Source organism: Rattus norvegicus, chromosome 9 (assembly GCF_021556685.1).
Source record: "Rattus norvegicus strain SHRSP/BbbUtx chromosome 9, alternate assembly SHRSP_T2T, whole genome shotgun sequence".
NCBI classification, from domain to species: Eukaryota; Metazoa; Chordata; class Mammalia; order Rodentia; family Muridae; genus Rattus; species Rattus norvegicus.
This window is the reverse complement of record NC_141542.1, coordinates 60,980,097-61,000,951: the sequence shown is the minus strand read 5'-3', so window position 1 is coordinate 61,000,951 and position 20,855 is coordinate 60,980,097. Positions and strand designations below refer to the sequence as shown.

The following is a 20,855-nucleotide window of genomic DNA, read 5'->3' as shown; positions in this document are numbered from 1 at the left end:
CCGAGTTTGGTTGTGGGAGAGACAGGAGGTAGCAAGCAGAAGGTCCGTAAACCGCGCTCATGGGCTCCGCGAGGTGGTGCACATTGTTTTCTGTGCCTACAATGTCTTAGGTTTCACTGCTCAGAGTTCTCATTAGCAATCTACGACAGACAGCATCTATACCCAGGGGGCTTTCCTCACCACGCAGCCTGTTTTCTGCAAGCTATCTGACTTGGTGGAGAGTAGTCAAGCTGCATTTTACTGTGGCCAACGTCTTAGAAAGTATCAAAGAAACCCCAATCATGACTTAGGGAATAGAACATGGAACCAAACACAAACCAGTTTTAGACAAGGTCAAGTTTAAATCAAAATGGACTCAGACACTGTTGGGATCAGTCGGGTTGGTCGGCTGCTTTGGTCCTATAGACACCCAACTACGCCAGAAATTTTTCAGATGTTTACAGGGCAGTGGAAGTGGGATCTGAAAGGCCGGTGATTTTTTTTTTCTTTTCTTTTTTTTTTTTTTTTGGAGCTAGGGACCGAACTCAGGGCCTTGCGCTTGCTAGGCAAACGCTCTACCACTGAGCTAAATCCCCAACCCCGATTTTTTTTTTTTAACCAGACCACCTCTGCCATAGCATAACCACCAAAGGTGGGTGGAGGACAAGTTATTACCCAGTGTTGCATCCTGATATGCATCTACTCACTATTCTACCAGTGTGGGCTTAGGAGAGTGACATGGGGCAGAGTCCTGTCTTCCAACATCTGTACACCCCTGCATGATCTCCTGTACAACAGGTGGCTCTTAGGCCGCAGGAGATTTCAGGGGCATTCTACCAGACGGTAGCTGCTCTTAAGCACTGAGCTAGGATCAGCCATGACTACAAGGTTTACCTTATAAACCACACCTTTCTTCTCTGTCTTTTCTGCTTATTTGCTCTTCAGAGCTCTGCCTGAAGTAGAGAAATCTCCTCTGGCCCTCTGGATATTACAAACCAGTGCAGAAGAGTCATTCGTGAAGACTCAAAGGACAGATGCCAACAAAAACTTTTGCCACTAATTAGATCTGGAACCTTTGTTGAATCTAACCAAAAGTTTTCTGTATGCTAAAATGTTTATACTGTTATGACCAGAGGCTATTAATGTGTGGGCATTTCCTCCATTAGAGTTAGGGCTCGTTATAAAGTCAACTAAAAAAAAAAATTACAAGAAGCTTTTAATACTAAGTGTCACCATGGTGACAAGTACCATAAAAGGAAAGGTTCCTGTGAGCATGTGGCTTCTAAGCCTGCAGGAAGCAGAGGAGTCTACCAAGATAAGGACCAGGAATGCCCATGGCAGGAACTATAGGCTATCTGGAGTCATGAGCAGATAGGCTTTGAGATGCTCCAAAGTGTAGAGTCTGGGTTCAGCATAGAAAGCAGGAGCAGGGGACACAAATCAAGGGGTTACACTAATTCCTGATTCAGCCCCTCTTTCTTCTCTCCTGACTTGGTGATTCCTTTTTAGGACTGTGTGGCTTATAAAGAGAGACTACTGAGTGCCATATAAAACTCCCAAGTTCAGAGCTAATGCTAAGGATGGGAAGAAAGGGACATGTTTGTGAGCTGGGTGAGAACTGTCACTACTTGTTTTCTCTGTGCCCAGGCAGTCCCTTCCACTGGGCAGCTGCACCAAGAGCCAGTTTGGGGATAGAGGTGGTAGGCAAATGGCCCTCCCTACAATCACACGGTTCCTTATGCACAGGGCTCTGAACTTGAATGTCCATTCCTAGCACATATGAAAGTTACATTCTTTTCTTAGCAGGCAGGTAAGTAATGTGACTAAACATTTAAGATTGGGGAAAATGATTTAAGGGGATCTTCTTTAAAAAAAAAAAAAAGCCAAAGTCAAACAGTAACACAGATGCCAATGAAAATACCTTAATTTTTCATTACAATTCTTGACAAAAATACATATTCAGTATCTCTCAACACATGTACCCAATCCAAGAGCATGAATATTTTGAGTATGTAAAATATGCACGAAATGTACAGATTACACATGGCATTCTCCATTATGACTGGAAGTGCCAAACCACCAGCAAAAGTTAAACACACACCTTAGCTTTCTGAGACTATTCTGTCGACAAGAAGCGAACATTATAAATTAAAAATAAGTAAATGGTCATGGGGAAGACACTTGCAAATGCCATTACTGTAGGACTGTCCCAGTCACATTTGGGATCCAGTTCTCACGCTGCCTAGCTCTTGGCCTCGGGAATTCTACAGCACCTCTTTTGTTCCCCGTTATCACCTACAGCAGATATGGATGGTGAAGAGGGCGGGGTCAGGTGGGTAAAGTATCTGGGTAAAGCCCTGGGGGTAAGTGACTGGCATACAGCACAAACTCAAGGGGCACTTGACTAGGGGCTTGCTGTAAACAAGGATTTTGATCAGTCAATGCTAGAATCAGAGTCAGAGGCGAATCAATTGGCAAAAGATAAGAGGCAAGACTTTCTCGGCTGAGCTGCATGGATTTGTCTCCTACAACCACACTCAGTGGCACACATCACCTTCCTCCAGCCCTCAGGGTCAGAAGTGGCTTAAGTATCTGTTCAGGAATAGTCAGAGAGGCCGCTCAGCCTACAGAACAAAAGGTTTTGGTATTGGGAGGATAAAGGTACCATTTCCAAGGCAAGGGTAGCTGCACAGACTACTTGCTATTCCAGGTGAAGCACACAGGGGTGATCAATGCCCTGTCCTCCAGAGCCCTAGGCTCTTGCCTCTAAGTCCTCATTCACTGCTGGTCTACAGTCAACTGGGCACAGCTGGAGCACAGGACTTTTCTCCTGGCTTTGTCTATGCTTCAACTTTCATAGCAAAGGAAACAAAAAGACAAAAATTGAGCAAATTTCCTGCAAACAGCCATTACCCACACCAGAGTCCTTGAAGAAACACAGGTGGGGCTGCCTCAAAATTTGTAAGAACTGCTCTGCAAAGTGGATTCCAAAGCTGGGAAAAACCACCACCACCACCACCACCACCACCACCACCACCACCACCACCACCACCACCACCACCACCACCACCACCACCAAGTGCATTTGGAGAAGCTGTGAACTCTGAAACAGCAGAGAAGCAGCAGCAGCCTGGAAAGACAAACCTCTAGGTCAGTGGCTCTCATCCTTCCTAATGCTGTGATCCTTTAGCTCCTCACATTGCAGTAACCCCTATCATAAAATTACTTTCATTGCCACTCATAACTGTAATTTTATACTGTTATGATCATAATGTGGTGGTCTTAGGTGAGTCCAATAAAAAGGTTGTTTGATTTCCTGTCCCCAAGCGGTCACAGTCCAAAGGTTGAGAACCACTGCTCTAGGCAAAAAGGTGACACATATGAGCACCTTGGCTGACAGGTAGAAATGTGCCCAGCAACACCTGTACTATACTTAATGGCCTCAGCTTCTCTCTGTACTAGGCAGGAGCCATTCGATGCCCACTTGCCCTCCCCATAGCACTAACAGTGAACACAAGGCCAGGGCCAAAGAAAAGCAAGAACCAGTAGGAACTCAGGGCAGTATGGGGAGCTCAGTAGTCAGTATAGCCGCATGGTGCCAGTTAGCAATGCCCTAAGGTGCCCTAGCCACTGAGATAAGTAAGCATCAGTAGAGAAAAAGACCATTTCAGACACACGGACAGGAGCGAACAAAAATGCACACCATATGGGGAAACACAATCAGAAACACGGTAAGATGGGCTTACTCATCCCCAGGCGCTTTCAGTTCTTGTCCCTCTGTTCCACGGCTTGAATCAATTCTTTAGCTCAGAGGGGGACTTTCTTTAGAAAGTTGCCAAATGGTGAGATGTAAGGAGCCATCAGTGTGTCAGTTACCCAGGAAGAGTTAGTCTTAAGATCCCCAGGGCCAAGTCCCAGGATCTGCCATGGTCGCCATGTCTGCACCCATCCCTTATATACTACAACAGAGTATTTGCATAGGATGTACTGTACTGTATGGAACAAAGACAAAAACAGATACCTATACGTACTCATATAAACACAATAATAATCCTGATTGTTTTCAACTTGCTCCTGTTTAGTAGAATGTTTAGTGCGGAACCTATAAACAGAGACAGGGGCTCGCGGTAATGAATCTGACCTTCTGTCCTTCATGAAGACACAAGGGTCTACACCAGCCTAGTGGGGAGAGCAACATGGATTTCATGCACTCTACGTCAGCTGTGCACCTGCTTCTGCAGGTTTTCCTAGGTGCACCCCTCCCACATCTCATGGTCTCTCCTGGATTTTGTCCTATTAGTAATTTAAAAATAAAAATCTGTCCCTATTTTCTAATTATCCTCCCACAAATCTGTTGTAAGTTGTTTTACATTTTTGGTTCTAAATACTCAGAAATGCATGAGACACAAAAACAAATACGAATTTATTCTGAGTATCTGGCAGCACAACCCTATAGAAGTTTCCATAGTATTCCAGCAGGAATCCATGTGACAGCCTGCTTCTACTGCAAACAGTCTGGGAAGATGGAGTTGTAATCGATTCTAGGTAACACCGCTTTGCATTTAGGTCATATGTGCACAATGGTAGACAGTTACCACAGACTGGGTATACTGGCAGGGTTGAAGTCATGGCAGACTTCAAGAGACATCTGGACATCTGAGACAGAATTGAGATCCCGCTTTTTAACGTTGCAATACAAATTTTCCAGGGGTGTGTTGGGCTTTGTCCTGATCTTTAGTGAAGTAGTCCCACAGAGTGACTTGGCTAGGAAGCATGCTCTAGGGCAGGGTGGCCACCAGGATTGTTTTTAGTCCTAAAGAACAGACAGTACAGAAGAGCCCAGGACTTCTACAACAAACGCACTGTCACAAGTCAGTATCTCCCTTAACTGGGTAAAAACTCCAAGCACCCCAAAAGAACCAAGAAGTATAGGGACTGTCAGAAAACTGAAACACGCTGGCCAGTGTCAGGCGCCCTGCACAGAGTCCATGTGCTTTGCATTAACTCCGGAGAGAGCAGCAAGAGAAGCTATCCAAGCAACTTAACTGAAATGTATACAAACACCAAGAGATTAGATATAAATACTAACTGGTTCTTTCAGAGCCAAGAGACGCCAGGGGATGTACCTTCTTCATCTAAGTTTTTCTCCATATCCCAATTTTCTTAGCGGTATGCTTGGAGACAACTAGTAGTTTTATGAAATACAGCCATTTTGGGAATTAATTTTTTTTTACATTTTTGATTAAATATAATTATATCACTTCTCTTTTTCCCTTTCCTGTCTTAACCCCTTTTGTGCTCTCACAATTTCGAATTGATACACACACACACACACACACACACACACACACACACCATGGACAAACATAAATACAACTTGCTGGGTCTATTTTCTGTGTGTATGTGTGTGTGTGTGTGTGTGTGTGTGTGTGTGTTTGTGTGTCTGTCTATATGTATGTCTGTGTATGCATGTCTGTACGTGTGTGGTGTATATGTATCTGTGTGTGAGTGTGTGTGGGGTGTGTATGTATCTGTGTGTGTGTGTGTGTGGTGTATGTATCTGTGTGTGTGTGGTGTATGTATCTGTGTGTGTGTGTGTGTGTGTGTGTGGTGTATGTATCTGTGTGTGTGTGTGTGTGTGTGTGTGTGTGTGTGTGTGTGTATTCAGGTCTAACTACTCTGTACTGGGGACATCACAGAAATGACAGATACAATGTAAAGGTGTGACAGCCTGCATCTATGGCTCAGGGACACCACGGAAGAGTGTCAGAATGTTGTGAGAGATAGAATATCAGGTCTGCTGTGAGACTACCTCTCTTAGAAATGGCTGCATTAACAAGCCCTGAACAATGACAGTATCACAAACACACTAACTCAGAAAGGATTACAGTTCTGGGGCTTACCTGGTCACAGAAACCAGTATCATGCTGAGAACTGTGAAGGCCAAGGATGACTGGAATAGTATGCATGTCCACCAATCCAAGACCCACAAGGCCAGAATACAGACCAATTTCTGAGTGCTCCTGCAGCAGTCAGCTTACGGATCATTTGAATAAACACCTCCGACTTCCCCTCGTGACATTATAGAACTGGGCAGTTATTAATACATGAATACTTTTGGCCAGAGTCCATATCTGCTGAAACAGCTGTTTGCTGACACTTGAGGGGCTTCAGTTAAGGGTAGCAAATCAAAACAGCACCGTGGGTGCAGCCAGGGAGCAATCAAGTCACAGGAATCAACTGGGCAGCTCACTCTTTTCGCCCTGGGGTCCCCCAAGAGACTGAAGAATGGCAGAGAGTGGGATCAGGCTTCACTGGGTTTCAATTTTAACCTCATGACTTACTGTGTGTTCTTCGGTACAATAGTAACTTCAAAGACTCAATTTTTTCCTGAAAAATGAGATACTCACTTCTCTATTACGGGTGAGGCAAAGGTCAAATAGGTGAAGATTCAGAACCTAGGTGCCAGGGGAGTATTGGTGCAAAAATGGACCTTGCTGACCATTTTCTGAAAACACATGTAAAGTCAGCTGGGGACCTGGCCTGGATTTTCTGCTGTGTGAGCTTTCTGTGGAGCTTCAGGGGGACTGACTATACAATGCCCAACTGTAGAAGGAGTCCACACCTGTGTACCAGCTCCTGCATGCTATGGTAAAATTCTTTAGCCCTTTTTTTGCCAGGGAATGAAGCAGTGACAGCTTTTAACTAACAGGATGTGGTCTTTTCTTACCCCTCCCTTCCATTAGTCCATTGGTGTTAACTATTCAGGCACCTGCAATCAGAGAGGGGGAGCAGCTGCCCTTTAAGCTCTCACAAGGTGTTCACAAAACTCAGGAGTTCCGGGTTCAGCAGGCCAAAGCCACATCCAGAGAGGACAAAAACATGCACTGAGGAGGCTTGGATGCTGAAGGCCAGTCTTCAAAACAAGAAAAGGATGGGAAAGCTGGCTTGAGGTACTGATGACCCACTTCAGAAACACCAGGTCTCTGCAGTAGTCACCAAACAAAAATTATTTAAGTGACTCTAAACCCTGAAATTCATAGAAGCAAAGCAACTTAGCCTCCAGAACTATGTATAACAGCAGATTCTGGGTACAAGCAATATGCACACATGTGGAGGCCAGAGATGATGTCGGCCATCTAGTTCACCAGAGGACATTGGGCATCTTGCTCGACCATTTTCTGCCTTGTTCTCCTCAGATAGGGTCTCACACTAACACCTGGAGCCAGGTTAGTGGTCAGCGAGCTGCAGCTCCACCCTACCCCACCCCCATCCCACCAGTGCTACGGGTGCACACACTGCTCACACTGTACACACACACACACACACACACACACACACACACACACACACGGCATTTTACATAAGCTCTGGGGACTCAAACTCAGGTCTTACTAAGTAGGCCATTTCCTCCTCTCCCTTTTGAAGCAGAGTCCCATGTAACTCAAGCTGGCCTCAAACGACTATGCTTCCAAGACAGACCTGGAGCTTCTGGTCTTCCTGCCACTGTCTCCCAAGTACTAGGATTACAGGTATGTGTCACCACGCCCAGCTAATACATTTTCCTTTCCTTGCAAAGCAACCAGTCTGAGGTACTTTATTCTAGCAGCAACAAAACTGTTGGGATGGAGCTCCCCATCCTTAACAGTCAGGCAAGAGTGTCCCACCAAACACTCTGCTCTCTACTCAACTCATACAGGTCTTAACCTCTTCAGGCTATGCTTCTGTTGTTTTTATTTGTTTTCTGTTTTGTTTTTGTTGTTGTTTTTCCCGTTTCTCCACTTCTCTTTGTCATCCTTGGTCCTTCGGGTTCAGAATCCCCGAGTTATCAATGACTGATGCTTCTGTGTTCCATATTGAGCCACGAGGTCTGGAAAGCATCACTTTCTTCTCCATGCTCACTACTGAGCTCAGGGCTTGGGAAGCCATCCATGGGTCATGTTGAGACCCTGTTTCCAGCCTCTAAAAACAGATATGGTCCTCTGCAGTCCCAGCCTGAAGACTAGGGTCAGGACATCTACCATCCATATAAAAGCCATCTCTATCAGCAAAGTGGGACTCCTCTAAGGCTCTGGTCATGGCTGCACTGAACACTGACACCAGTGCCTGTTCTGACTCAGTCCAGTCCTTAGCTTGTTTGTCCTTCCACGTGGCTAGACCCCAAGTCCTGCTGTTATTCAGGCTCCCTGGGGCTGGATGCCCATGGGTACTAAGACTCCACCCTAAGACTTAACCCAGCCCAGAGATATTCCTAACTTTTTTGTAAGATTTCTTTTGCACATGTGTAGAAGTAACAGGCTGCTTTACTCAAGCACTCTCCACTCTACTTAGTGAGCAGGGTCCTCATTAAACCCACGGTTCATCAATTCAACTAGTCTAGCTAGCCAGCTTGCCCCATGGGTGTCTTATCTCTGTCTCCTTGATGCTGGGATTACAAGTGAGCCCTCATGCCCATCTGCTTTTTTATGTGGGCACTAAGGATACAGATTCTGTCCTTCAAATTTGAGTGGCAATTACTTGGTATTCTAAGACTCAATTCTAGAGCAATGAGTCTCAACCTGTGGGTCATGACCTTCTGGGGATCAAGTGACCTTTCACAGGGGTCCCATATCAGATATCCTGCATATCAGATATTTACATTACAAGTCATAAAAGTAGCAACATTACAGTTATGAAGTAGCAATGAAAACAATTTTATAGTTGGGAGTCACCACAACATGAGCAACTTTATTAAAGGGCTGCAGTTATTAGAAAGGTTGAGAACCACTGCTCTAGAGTCTTCCTTCTACTCACTACAGAGATGGCTGCCAAGCTGCACAGTTTAGCCCTAATATCCATCAGACCAAGCAGAGACAATGCCATGGCTTAGATGAGGACAACCGTTATTTACTCCGATTAGGTGAGCCTCAGTTGAGTTCAAAGCTGGGCATATGAGGTAGCATCTGACCAGGCGCCCTGCCTGATCTGAAGACATCCTATCAGGTCACCGTTACTGAAAGCATCCAGTTTACACTGCCATCCGTGCGATAAAACTGGTTTTTGGCATTTAGCTCTCCACCCCACCTTGGCTTAGAAGGGATGTCCAAGGGTTATCAGACTCACACTTGACCTCCATGAGAGCCAGGCTGCTGGATTCACCTCCCAGGTTCTCCCAAACTCAGCTACAGCCGTGCCTGGCATCATGGGAGAGTGTTTACAGTCACGGTAATTGCAGTTAGTGTTCTGATGCCCAAACGAGAACTTAGTCTCCTCACAATGTAAAAGCAGGGAGCCTACCACCCACACCCCCACCTCCACACCCCACATTTATAATAATGAGAGGGGTTAGGACTAAAAACCAGTCCAGTCTGAGTAGATGTAGCAAGCAACAGGCATTTCTTTTGTTCTCATCCTAGAGAGGTTGACTACAGGAAATTCCAAATCAGGCAGGACATCATCTTGACGAGGAATCAGAAGAATGCCCAGCCACCTGCTGTTTTCCCATGTCTTAAATTCCATCACCGTGCATACTCATGATATTGTCTGGTCTCTCAAAGGCTAATTCTAATCTGGAGTCACTATACCACTGCAAATGCTCCTACAGAGCTGGGGGCTCATGCCATAGCATCCACTTGACCATGAGATGCCTTTAGGTCCAGGGAGGCCTCTAAAGAACTTCCTAAGTGGGTCTGTATGCTTTTAATGCAAAACAAGTGACAGGGACCCTGTTTCCAGGACCCACAGCAGACAAAGCTGCTGAGACCACATTCTAACTCTACAAACAAAGGCATCCATCAAACTGGGGAAATTCACAGTTATTCATTATTACCAGCTAACCTGGGAGCCCACTCCATTTGTGATAATTAAGCCCTAGTTTTCCATGTGTAGAATGAGAAATTTGTTGTTTCCAAACTGTTCTCCAACATTCCATAAAGGCTGACTTGGAGACAGTTTTCAATCTACTGCACGGAGAGGCTTGCCAATCAACCCAGATGGTCAACTCTATGCAGGCAAAATACGACAGAGCTGAAGTGTACTCTGGGTTTCCTATCTGGTGTGCTTAGGGAGGCCACAGTGCCATTCTCAGGGCAGGAGTGGTGTTACCAACTGACGACACACATTTTGCTTAACTTAACAACCTATGTCTTTCTATGTTAAGTCAAAAAAGCATATTAACATGCCCACTGGCTCAAGAGCCCCATCCTGATTTCTGAAGCTCCCAAATCCTTTCCAGGCAGAATTCTGGCATCTTTACTGTTGACAGGAAAAATATATGTGGGGTAAGCTGATTTGGCAAGGGTAGGGAGCGGTGAGACTTGCAAGCTGTTCCGTGTTTCATTCATCAGACAAGCGCTGCAGGCATCTATGGCCCTAGCACTCTGTGACACCTGGCTCCTGCCCACTCCTACTTACTACCAGTTCACTGACAGACTGATTGAAGACAAAGCTTAGAATGACTGAGGGACTCTAAGTATCCTTTGTGGGAAAACAGGTATGCTTGAAGACAGGCAAAATCTGATGGCACTAACAGGAAAGAAATTGCCTGGCCCTGGGATCTGGCCCACAGTTCTTACAGGTGACCATCCCACCCCAAAGAGAGGTATCTGAATCAGGTACACACACTACTTTTCTTACTTTATACAAAATCTATATAAGGTACCCTGAAAGATTGTGTGGTCCTACTGTTAAAACGTGAGATGCCACATGAGGTGGCTCATGCCCATAACCCTAGCACTTAGAAAGCTGAGTAAGGAGGACTTCTGGGCTGCTGAGAATTCAAGGTCATTTGGAATATATGGTAAGGCCAAGACCAGCTTACAAGGCAAGCCCTTTCTGTCTTGGTGGGGCTAGTTATAAGAATGTCAGCTGTTAATCTAATCATCTAATTTTTAAATAAAGAAATTCATTTACTAGTTCCCTCAAATTTAAAAACCAAACCTGACAAGAGGTATGAAAGTTGCTAATAAGTGTAATAAAATTTCTGTCCCCAAGAAAGGCATTGTATCTTTAATATTCCCTAAGAACTCACTGTAAAACTTACTTTTCTATGCTTACAGTTCTTGTCCTTGTCTGCCAGAGAGCTCTCATACCAGGCTGGATCCCCTTACAGAGAAGCCCTAGGACCTGAGGGCTCCCAGGAGGGAAACTGGTGAAAGCAAAGAAAACATGTACCACCCTGGTCTGGATCAGGGTATGCCAGTCTCTTGACCTCTGCCTTTCTTCACCCCCATTTTCCTCTCATCCTTTCAGAGGCCACATTGCTTCTGCTCAATTCATCTACTGTTCATAGTCACCAAGCAAGGTTCAACTCCTTTGGGGCTATGGTGGGTTCTAGCTAGAGTCAGAATGGTAACAAAAATTGAGTTTGAGAAACTTGCAAAGAATCTTTGAAAATTATCTCCCAGGGAGAAGTGTCTCCATCTCAAAGGGTTTAGCATAAGGCTAATATCAAGCCTATACCGTTATACAGGTCAAGTTGTAATGTCAAGGTCAGAAGTAGCCTGGGCTGGTTCACTGCTGAGCTCAGAGCTACGTCAGTACACCGCCTGCAGAACCAGCTCTTGACAATGCTCTGCATGGGAACATTTTCTTGACTGTTCATGATCAGGATCCGAGCATGAAAGGAGATCCAGTAGATAAATGGTTTGCCCTCAAGAAAGAAAATGTGAGATGAGAGTGTTTTACTCAACTACAAATTATTAAAAGGAAAGAATGTTAATACTTTCATGAGCTGTTTTTGTCAAATACACTGTCACCTTGAATCAGCTCTAAGAAAACACTGTGTGTGACAAGTTTCCAACAGAGTTCAGCAGAGGCAAGGCACACAGCACCACTGTCTCCTCCCCTCACAGATAGACGCTCTAGGACATAGCACTGTGGCTCTTTGGTGACTCAGGTGAAATTTACTTCAAACTGGGCATGAACTACAGAAGTTCTATCAGATTGGCCATGTATTATATAATCCGTGCATGAATTCCCATAGTAGTATAAATTCTACATAAATGACACCACTCTGTTACAAGAAGGGGTAGGCAATGTAAGTCAACATTGTTCTGATACCTTCACACTGCAGAGACGCCTTCCAGTCTCAAACTCATGCTCTAACTCTGAGGATGCACCGGAGTCTGTAACTAAACAGGAAGCCAGAGACAGTCACAAGGATGACGTCTATATGTACTGTGTAAGGATGTGTCTCTGTTCCCCCTTGCCTGCCTAAGGCACGATCTGATTGGTTAAAATAAAAAGTCTATGACTTATAGCAAAAGGCAGACTAGAAGGTAGGACACCAACTGAGAAAGGAACTCTGGGAGAATCAGGCACAGGAAGATTCGCTGCCAAGTCCCAGAGGAAGTTTGAAGCATGAAAATGAGAAAATCAGCAACGTGATAGACATGGATAGAATAAACGGGTTAATATAAATTAAAAGATGGTTGGGGAGTTGGCCTAAGCTAAGGCCAAAGGCATTGTGTTAAAAAGAAAAAAGTCTCCCTGTCCTTATTCAGACCAAGGCCAGGCATAGAAAAGCTCAAACGGTTACATTTAGCCTCTGGGGTTTATATTAAAAGAGATACTGGGAGACAGGAGGAATTACAGAAAGCACTCGCACCCAGCCTACAAACTGGGGGAAGACGGGCTGCAGAGAAAGAAGATTTCACACATAGAGATCGTGGTAAAGATGCCTCCCCTTCTTCCTCGACAGGAAGCCTGTACTCAGATAACAAGATCTCTCTTTGTCCAATAGCAAAGGTGATCGTGACAGGTAATAAAAACAAAGGAACAGACAGCAACAACAAAGTACTAAAAACGGAAACCAAGCCAGTGAACTAGCTTAATGGATAAGGGTGCTTACCATCAAATCTATAGACCTGATTGATTAGTTCAAACCCAGGGACTTACAAGGTAGAAAGAAAGAACAGATGCCGTGGGCTGTTTTCTCACCCATTTCTCACCCAGACATACATGTTGTGGCACATACCCCCCCCCCTTTGTATGTGCATGCACAGATAAATTGTAGGAAAAAAAAATTGAGCTACTTCCCCCTGAATCCCAAAGGCCCCTTGACTATAAAAATCAACTCCTATTAATAAATATGGATACCTAAAACATAGTTTATCTGTATTTTTGCAATCTTTCATGCTTAATGCAAATGTTTCCAAAGAACTATGTGTTGAAACTGAGACAGAAGTTCACAGAAGAGCTGTCACTCACTAAAGCGATTTGTTCTGCTTGGCATAGCCCTGGAGAGCAGAGTCAGAGCCAAGGGGAGGAAGTTTGAGAAATGTAAAATTTCGATTCTATTTTAGGAAGCACTTTCTAACAATCTGTATTCTCCAAAAATGGAATTGGCCTTTTCTAGCAGTCGAAGCATTCCAGCAGGGCTGGATGGCGGTCTGTCGGTGACAGGGAAGCAGGCCCAGCACCAGGGGGAAGATGTGCTGCCTTGCTCTGTACCTTAGGGTTGTGAAACAAGAGGAACTGATCACACGCAGGGAAGTCTGAATATACTGGGCAAAGATAAAGCCCGGAGCTCTGACCCTGCCTTATCTTGACTTCTAAGAAAGTCAATAAGGCAGTCACTCGAGGAGCTCTCCATGACCTTGGAGGCTCACTTAGTCCACCTCCAAGTCCTGTGTGTTTTGTAGTTTATGGAATTCTGAGATATTTTTGAGGCAAAATATGTCAACAATGCTCAACAGTACTACAGAGGGTGTGGTAAGAGGGAGTTGGAAAATCAGTCAAATACTCTCAGGACCACACTAAAGCACTGACCCATTCAACATGCCTCTTTATCTATCGCACCTCACTGAGAGTCCTGAGACTAGGACAGAAGCATTTCTTTCCAGTGACTGTTTTTAAACCAAAGAAAAAGAATACACAGGGGAGAAAGTTTAGAGAAAAAAAAAAAGACTTAGAATGCTAATAACATATGGAGCTTTCCCAGCAGTCTCAGAGTCTACACTAGCCACCGATAACCTGAGAAAAATCCAACCACAGCACAAAATCCCTCCCAGTGACCGAAGGCTTCACCCACTGAAGGGTGAGCAGTGACCTTTGTGGATTTTACAAGGAAGAAGACGGATTCCCTGCAACACCCACCACACTCAGTGTGATTTTGTTTTCAATTTTCCCATAGTCCCCTCACCCTGCCCCTGCCAATGAAACTAATTCTCTTCCAGTAACACACAAAAAAGCCTACATACACTCAGCCCAGGTGATGATACTGGCTTACTTCCACAACAAACCTCAAGTGGCGAGCTGGCCTTGTTGCCTATAGACAACTTTATACTTTACCTGAGGAGGCAGCAACTGTAAACTGTCAGCTCAGTTCAGTTGTCCTTCCACAGAGCCCTCCCAATTATATTCTCAGACAATCTGAGGCAGTAACCATGGTTGGTGAGGACAATGTACACACTCAGGTATGCTTCCCTACCACTGAGGTAGCGAACCCCTGTCTGATCAGGTGCTATGGATTACTGGGGTTCGAATGTATCTCCTTACCTTGTGCTGAATTTAATCCCCTACAGAGGTAGTAAGAAAGAAGAAACTGGTTCCTATAACAGTGGTTAGAAGTGGGGCCTTTGGGTGATAGCAGTTGCATAAATTCTGTTTACAGAGGGAACAGTATCAAAAACACACACATACAATTCTTTATCCCTCCTGGTCTCTTGCCATAAGGAACTTGTACCATACTGAAAATTTGCCAAGAAGGAGATATACATACAGCCACTTGACTTTGGACCATGAGTGTAAGCCAAATTAAGCAGTGTTCTTTATATAGCCTAACCTCAAGCAGTTTGTTACAGTGTCAGGAAATGAACTAATATACCAGAGGAAGACAAGAGGCACAGCTATGAAGAATGTGATAACCAAACAGGGCTTATGGAGGTATCCATCTGAGAGACTTCTGATGTCATGTTTCTAATCACCCCAACTACACATTAACCAACTGCCCGAAACTGTAGAATAAACTATGCTATCACCGAAGACGAGGGGAGAAGTGCCTTCTCCTTCTGTGTGCAGAGGCCAGCATGGGAATTTGTAAGATAAAAGGTGATACACTGACAGAAAAAGCTACTAAACTTGTCATGATTCTAAGTCAGGGTCCTCTACTGTCTGGATACAAGGAGACAGACAGCTGTGTAGGGGTCCTTAGCACCATGAGGAGGAGTTGATTTACCCAAGATCCCAAACTGTATAATTTATCCAGAGAATGATTAGTGTTTATCTTAATCTCAATATAAAACCCCAGAAGGTAGGAGGCTATCAACATTAATACCGGCCCCAAAACACATACACTACATACACATACACACACACATGCACCACATACATACACACACTCCTACCACACATACACACACACAGCACATACACATACACACACACACACACACACACACACACACAGGCACCACATATATACACTACCCACACTCCTACTACACATACACACACATAGCACATACATACACACACACCTATACACACACTATGCACCTACCATATACAACACACCCTACAACTACTCCACACACACAAACACACTGAATACACAGCCACATACATACACATACTATACACATTCCTACCATACACACACACATATTACACACCTACCACATACATATACACCCCACAACATATACACCTACTCCATACACACAAACATACTGAATACACAGCCACATACATACACTACACACATTCCTACCACACACAGCACATACACACACACTATACACCTACCACACACATACACACATACTACACATGCAAACACATACTACATATCTAACACACACACACACCTACACACACACTACACACCTACCACATATAACACACCCCATAACATACATACATACCTACTCCATACACACAAACACACTGTATACACAGCCACATACACACACACACTACACACATTCCTATCACACACAACACGTACACACACACTATACACCTACCACACACACACACACACACACACACACAACACATGCATACACACACTATGTATCTAACACACACACAGACACACAGACACACACACACACACTACACATGCATACACACACTACGTATCTAACACAGACACACACACAGAGACACAGACACACACGCACACACACACACACGCACACACACTACACATGCATACACACACTACATACCTAACACACACACACTACACATGCATACACACACTACATACCTAACACACACACACACACTACACATGCATACACACACTACATACCTAACACACACACACACTACACATGCATACACACACTACATACCTAACACACACACACACACTACACATGCATACACACACTACATACCTAACACACACACACACACTACACATGCATACACACACTACGTATCTAACACACACACACACACAGACACAGACACAGACACACACGCACGCACGCACGCACGCATGCATGCACGCACACGCACACTGAAGCAGCAGTGCTAACCCTGGCTGTTCCTGTGGGACGACCTGCTATTCCAAGTGGGGTATGGACACTCACCTAGCGTGTCCTTGAGATTCTTCACCAGGGACCCCTTCTTCAGGCTGTTCTTACGCTCCACGTAGTTGGAAGGCACGTAGCCTGTCCTGTTGGCCGCATTCCTCACCCGCCACCACGTCTTGGAGTCGTCCAGCAGCCACAGCCGCTCGTTCTTCCTGATGTCGAGCTCCTGGTCCTGCTGGGCAGTGTAGTCCCACTTGGCTATGACAATGACTTCTTCTGTCATCTTTCATGGAGCCCTTCTGCCAGCAAAACATTTAAAGATGCTCATTAGCTACCTGAACCCCTCTCCTCTGACAGATTTGAAAAGCTGTCATCGACAGCTCCCATGGCCACACTGCCCCCGGTCTCCTCCCAGCCCCTTGAAGCACTTGCCCTTAGAATGACCTACCCGTAGGCCCTAGTGCTGCTGAGAAACAGCATCTTGTAATCAAAGCCTGCAGCCCCTCTCAGTGCACTAAGCACACTGCGCATTTACTGACGCTAGATGCGAACTTGGGGGCAAAACACTCAGAATAATAATCTCATGATTAAAGCGCTCACTTGGCAAGTGACACCGCCCTTACAGCTGATAGGTTTGCACTCCTATTTTCAGCACATGCTGAGGATTTTGAAGATATTTAATAAATATAACACACCCAAACCACTCCTATAAACTCAAATTCAATTAATGTACTACCAATGCACTGAGGTATTTGGAGATGGATGGTAAAATACACCAAGAAAATTTGTAAAAACACTGTTGAAATGTAAACAAAGCCTAGACAACAGCGACGCGCCCAGGCTAGCTAGTTTTGACAATTCAATATAATATGTTAACACTGGAGAAATTAGCTAGGGGCTAATGTCCTGCATAAATAACTGTACAGAACTGTTCCTATAAATATAAAATCATACCGTAAAACAAAGCAATACTTGGATATTCACTTCTTTATTCAAATTGCCCAAACTGGGAAATAACCAAAGATACCCTCCAGGAGGTGAACTGCTAAACCAATTGTCTGGTTTAAGGCAGTGGGATGTTTAAGTGCTAGGGAAAGAGCAGAAGAAAATGCAGACGCTTCCTAGACCTGAAGGCAGGCAGCGAGGCCAGAAAGGCTGGGCATGTGGATTTGGACATGGGGTCTCCTTTGAGCAAACTTTACTGAAGTCCCTGGGAACCCTGTTCTCTGTAGCTTTTGTGTCCATCTCTGCATCATCCAGTCTTACGTTAGCAAGAATCATCCACTGCTGACACCTGACCAGGTTCCTAGGCTCCCACAATGCTGCGTGGGATGGCTGTTCGGTCACCTGTCCTCCGTTAGCAAGAATCCTGTGAGGTGGGCTCATCCAGGATCCACCACACCACCCTCCTGTCTGGCTGTGAACTCCCACTTATCCTCAAAGGAGCTGAGCTCTTCTCGACGGTAGAACTCTGTGGTAGGATCCCCTGAACAGTCTGCCTTGCTGTCTCCTAACTAGCTCTTAAATAGCCATTCCATTATATGACATTCTAGGAAAGGCAAAAATCTCTGGAGACACAGGGCCGACCGGTAAAGAGGGAGGAGGGGGCAGAAGCAAGCGATGCAGAGAGATGGTGAACACATGTAATTGTAATTGCAAATGTCTGTCAAGACATGTTTGCTGTGTAGATCAAAATACATCCTAACACTACTCCAAAGTACAGCTTATTACAGCAACAAAGATGGCACAAATCTGATGAAGTCAGTCTGGGAAGTTCTAGATAGGAAAGAACACAGTACACACAGGTATCACCTACTTTAACAACAACTGCACCCTTCTCGGGTAGAAAATGCACAAGGGTTCTCGCAGCAGCCCCTCTACTGACTGTGTATGCCCCTCAATTATGGAAGGAGGAAGGGCAAGATGCTTGACCCAAACCCCTCTCTCCTCTTGACAGAGTTCTCCTGATCTTACCTCATGAGTTCAGAGTCAGGTAACCCAGGCACCTGACCCATGGAGGCATGAATTTGACACGTTCTACCACATTCAGGCACATACGAATAATTACCACATTAGATAAAAATCATTTGGGAAGAAGAAAACCCTTGTACACTGTACATATAATATACATAATATCCAAGAGGGTGGAGTTGACACAAAGTTCTTCTCAAAGCCCGAGACGAATAGCTACCTGCCCTCAGAGGACACCCCAGCTTGCAGCTCCCACATCTGGTTTCTCTATCAGATTAGACCTGAAAAGCATCACAGTGGGCATCTCTTTTAAAGTCAAGGACAGAAATGATAGCTGTAATAAAAAGGAGGTCCACAGGGGATTCCATTTAAATACCAGGTCTGCTGCTGAATTATATAATTTCCAACATGATTTTAAATAGGAACAGATCATCATTTAAATCAGTTGATATCCAGCCAACCAAAGCTCTCTACTGAATTTCCTTCTGCATCAACAGTAGTTATGAGAGGACTTGGATGCATTTATTTCAGTGCATGATGAAAGCATAAGGCTTATCAAAACACAGCTTCCTGCTAAGCCAAGAGCAGGGTATCAGAGAGGCCGGAAATATGCAGCGGTTGCTAAGGGATACAGCAGGCACCAAGTGCATCTAGCCAAGGAAAAGCCACATGCACTGCAGGAACTGGAGGCCCAGGGGCAGATGCCCCAGATACTGGATATGGAGGTACAAGACTTGGTGTTTTCTGGCTAGGCTTCAGTCTTGTTTTGGTGGGATCTTTCCTTGTTATGCCCTAATTCTTATTCCTACTCTGTTACCATATATTGGAAGAATGTTACTTGTTCTTATTTTATAGCAGTTCATAGGTAAGATTTGTCTCAGGTCTTGGAAAAGACTTTAGAATTCTAACACTGTCGAGATAGAGTATGAAGTCCTTCAAAGGTAGAATTGATGCATTTTGCATGAAGAGATGGCCACAAGCCTCTAGGGACCAGCGGTAAAATGTTACAATTTGTGTTTGGGTGCCTTATGGTGTTTAAACTGTCAACCTGACTGGACAGAAAAACCCCGTAGACATTAATAAGAGGCACAAGGGTGGAGTGTGTATTTTATGAGGCTGTTTCCAGAGAGGTTAGGTTGAGGGAAGATCTATCCTGATTATGGGTGGCGCCAATCCATGGGATAGCATCCTGGACTAAATACAAAGAAAAAACAGGAGAAAGGTAGCTGAGCCCCCAGTATTCCTCTCCTTCCTTTCCAGTCAGGTCACAACCAAGCGGCTTCCAGTGCCATGGTGAACGTCCTTCTTCTGAACTATGAGGCCTAACAGATCCTTTCTTCCTTTGTGGGAGGTGGCACTGCTTGGGAGCCCTTCCTCTCCGCCAATCATCAGAACCTCTAAGAAACAGCCAGGTACCAGGACATCCTCCCATCTTCTCCTGTGCCCCACCCCCCTCCTTGGGGGTGAACAGAGCAAGAAACAAGGCAAAATCTTGTTGTAAAATTATAAAAACTAATACAGTCTTTTTACTGCTCTAGGTCCAGCACACAGTACCCCAAGATATCTGATGGATATCTTAATCTCAGTCAGTGAAGCCTCTCACCTGCTCTGCTCCGTCACATATCACACTGCCAAAGGCCTCTCTCTGAGCCTGGCAACAATCTCTCTACCCATCCAGTTCCCAAGGCAGGTTTCCATGCCACAAACGCACATCCCAACTCTGTGGCGGCTTAGTGTCCCAGCCGCCGCACACTCTCTTAAACTTAATTCGCCACAAGAAGAAAGAACACACAACACAACAGCCTCTGATCCAATTGATAAGATATAATTGCCCACCTAAACATACAAAGCCCTGTACCATCCATCCCTAAAGAACATCATAACAACCTGTAAATACACAGAGTGGAATCTTAATGTAAGCCTCCATGCTCTCTCTGCCGCTACTGTCCCTGTCTCCTCCTGTCTCTTCCTCCTTTCCATTCCAGGCTCCTCCCCTTCCCTCAAACTTTTCTCCCACCTATCCCTCCTTCTCATCCAATGACAAGCCCCATTCTATCCTGTACCCGCCCTCACCTCTATGACACCCTACAAAATCCTCTATCTAGGACCCAAGTTTTAAAACAGTCAGTTGGAAGCATAGAAGGGACTGCATAAGCTATGAAGGCCATGACCCATTTGGCAACAATAAAAGACTTATGAATGTGTAACCAAAGAGAAATTCAGAATCAAGTTAAGTTCTCACCCCAATGAATCACATAGCTTCCTGCAGGAAACTGTATTTACAACACACTACACAAACCCAAACGCCTAAGTTCAGATTCTGGTCTAGACTGAGATTCCTCCTGTCCACACAAAATCTTCTGTCTTTTAGAATAGCAGAATAGTTTAATTATAGGGGAGAAGACTTAACAGTTTCTTGCTGTTGGTCCTCTCTCC

At 44.9% G+C, this 20,855-nt stretch overlaps 1 protein-coding gene across 5 annotated transcripts in view; it reads right to left on the bottom strand.

Annotated features, from left to right (window-relative positions):
• Positions 1-20,855, bottom strand: part of Nck2 (NCK adaptor protein 2) — a 133,057-nt gene that overhangs the window by 20,617 nt on the left and 91,585 nt on the right. For all 5 annotated transcript variants that reach the window (XM_087566105.1, XM_087566106.1, XM_087566107.1 and 2 more), the window contains 1 exon segment: positions 16,506-16,747. In XM_087566105.1, the coding sequence (XP_087422231.1) occupies positions 16,506-16,731 (226 nt within the window). In that variant the 5' untranslated portion in view covers positions 16,732-16,747.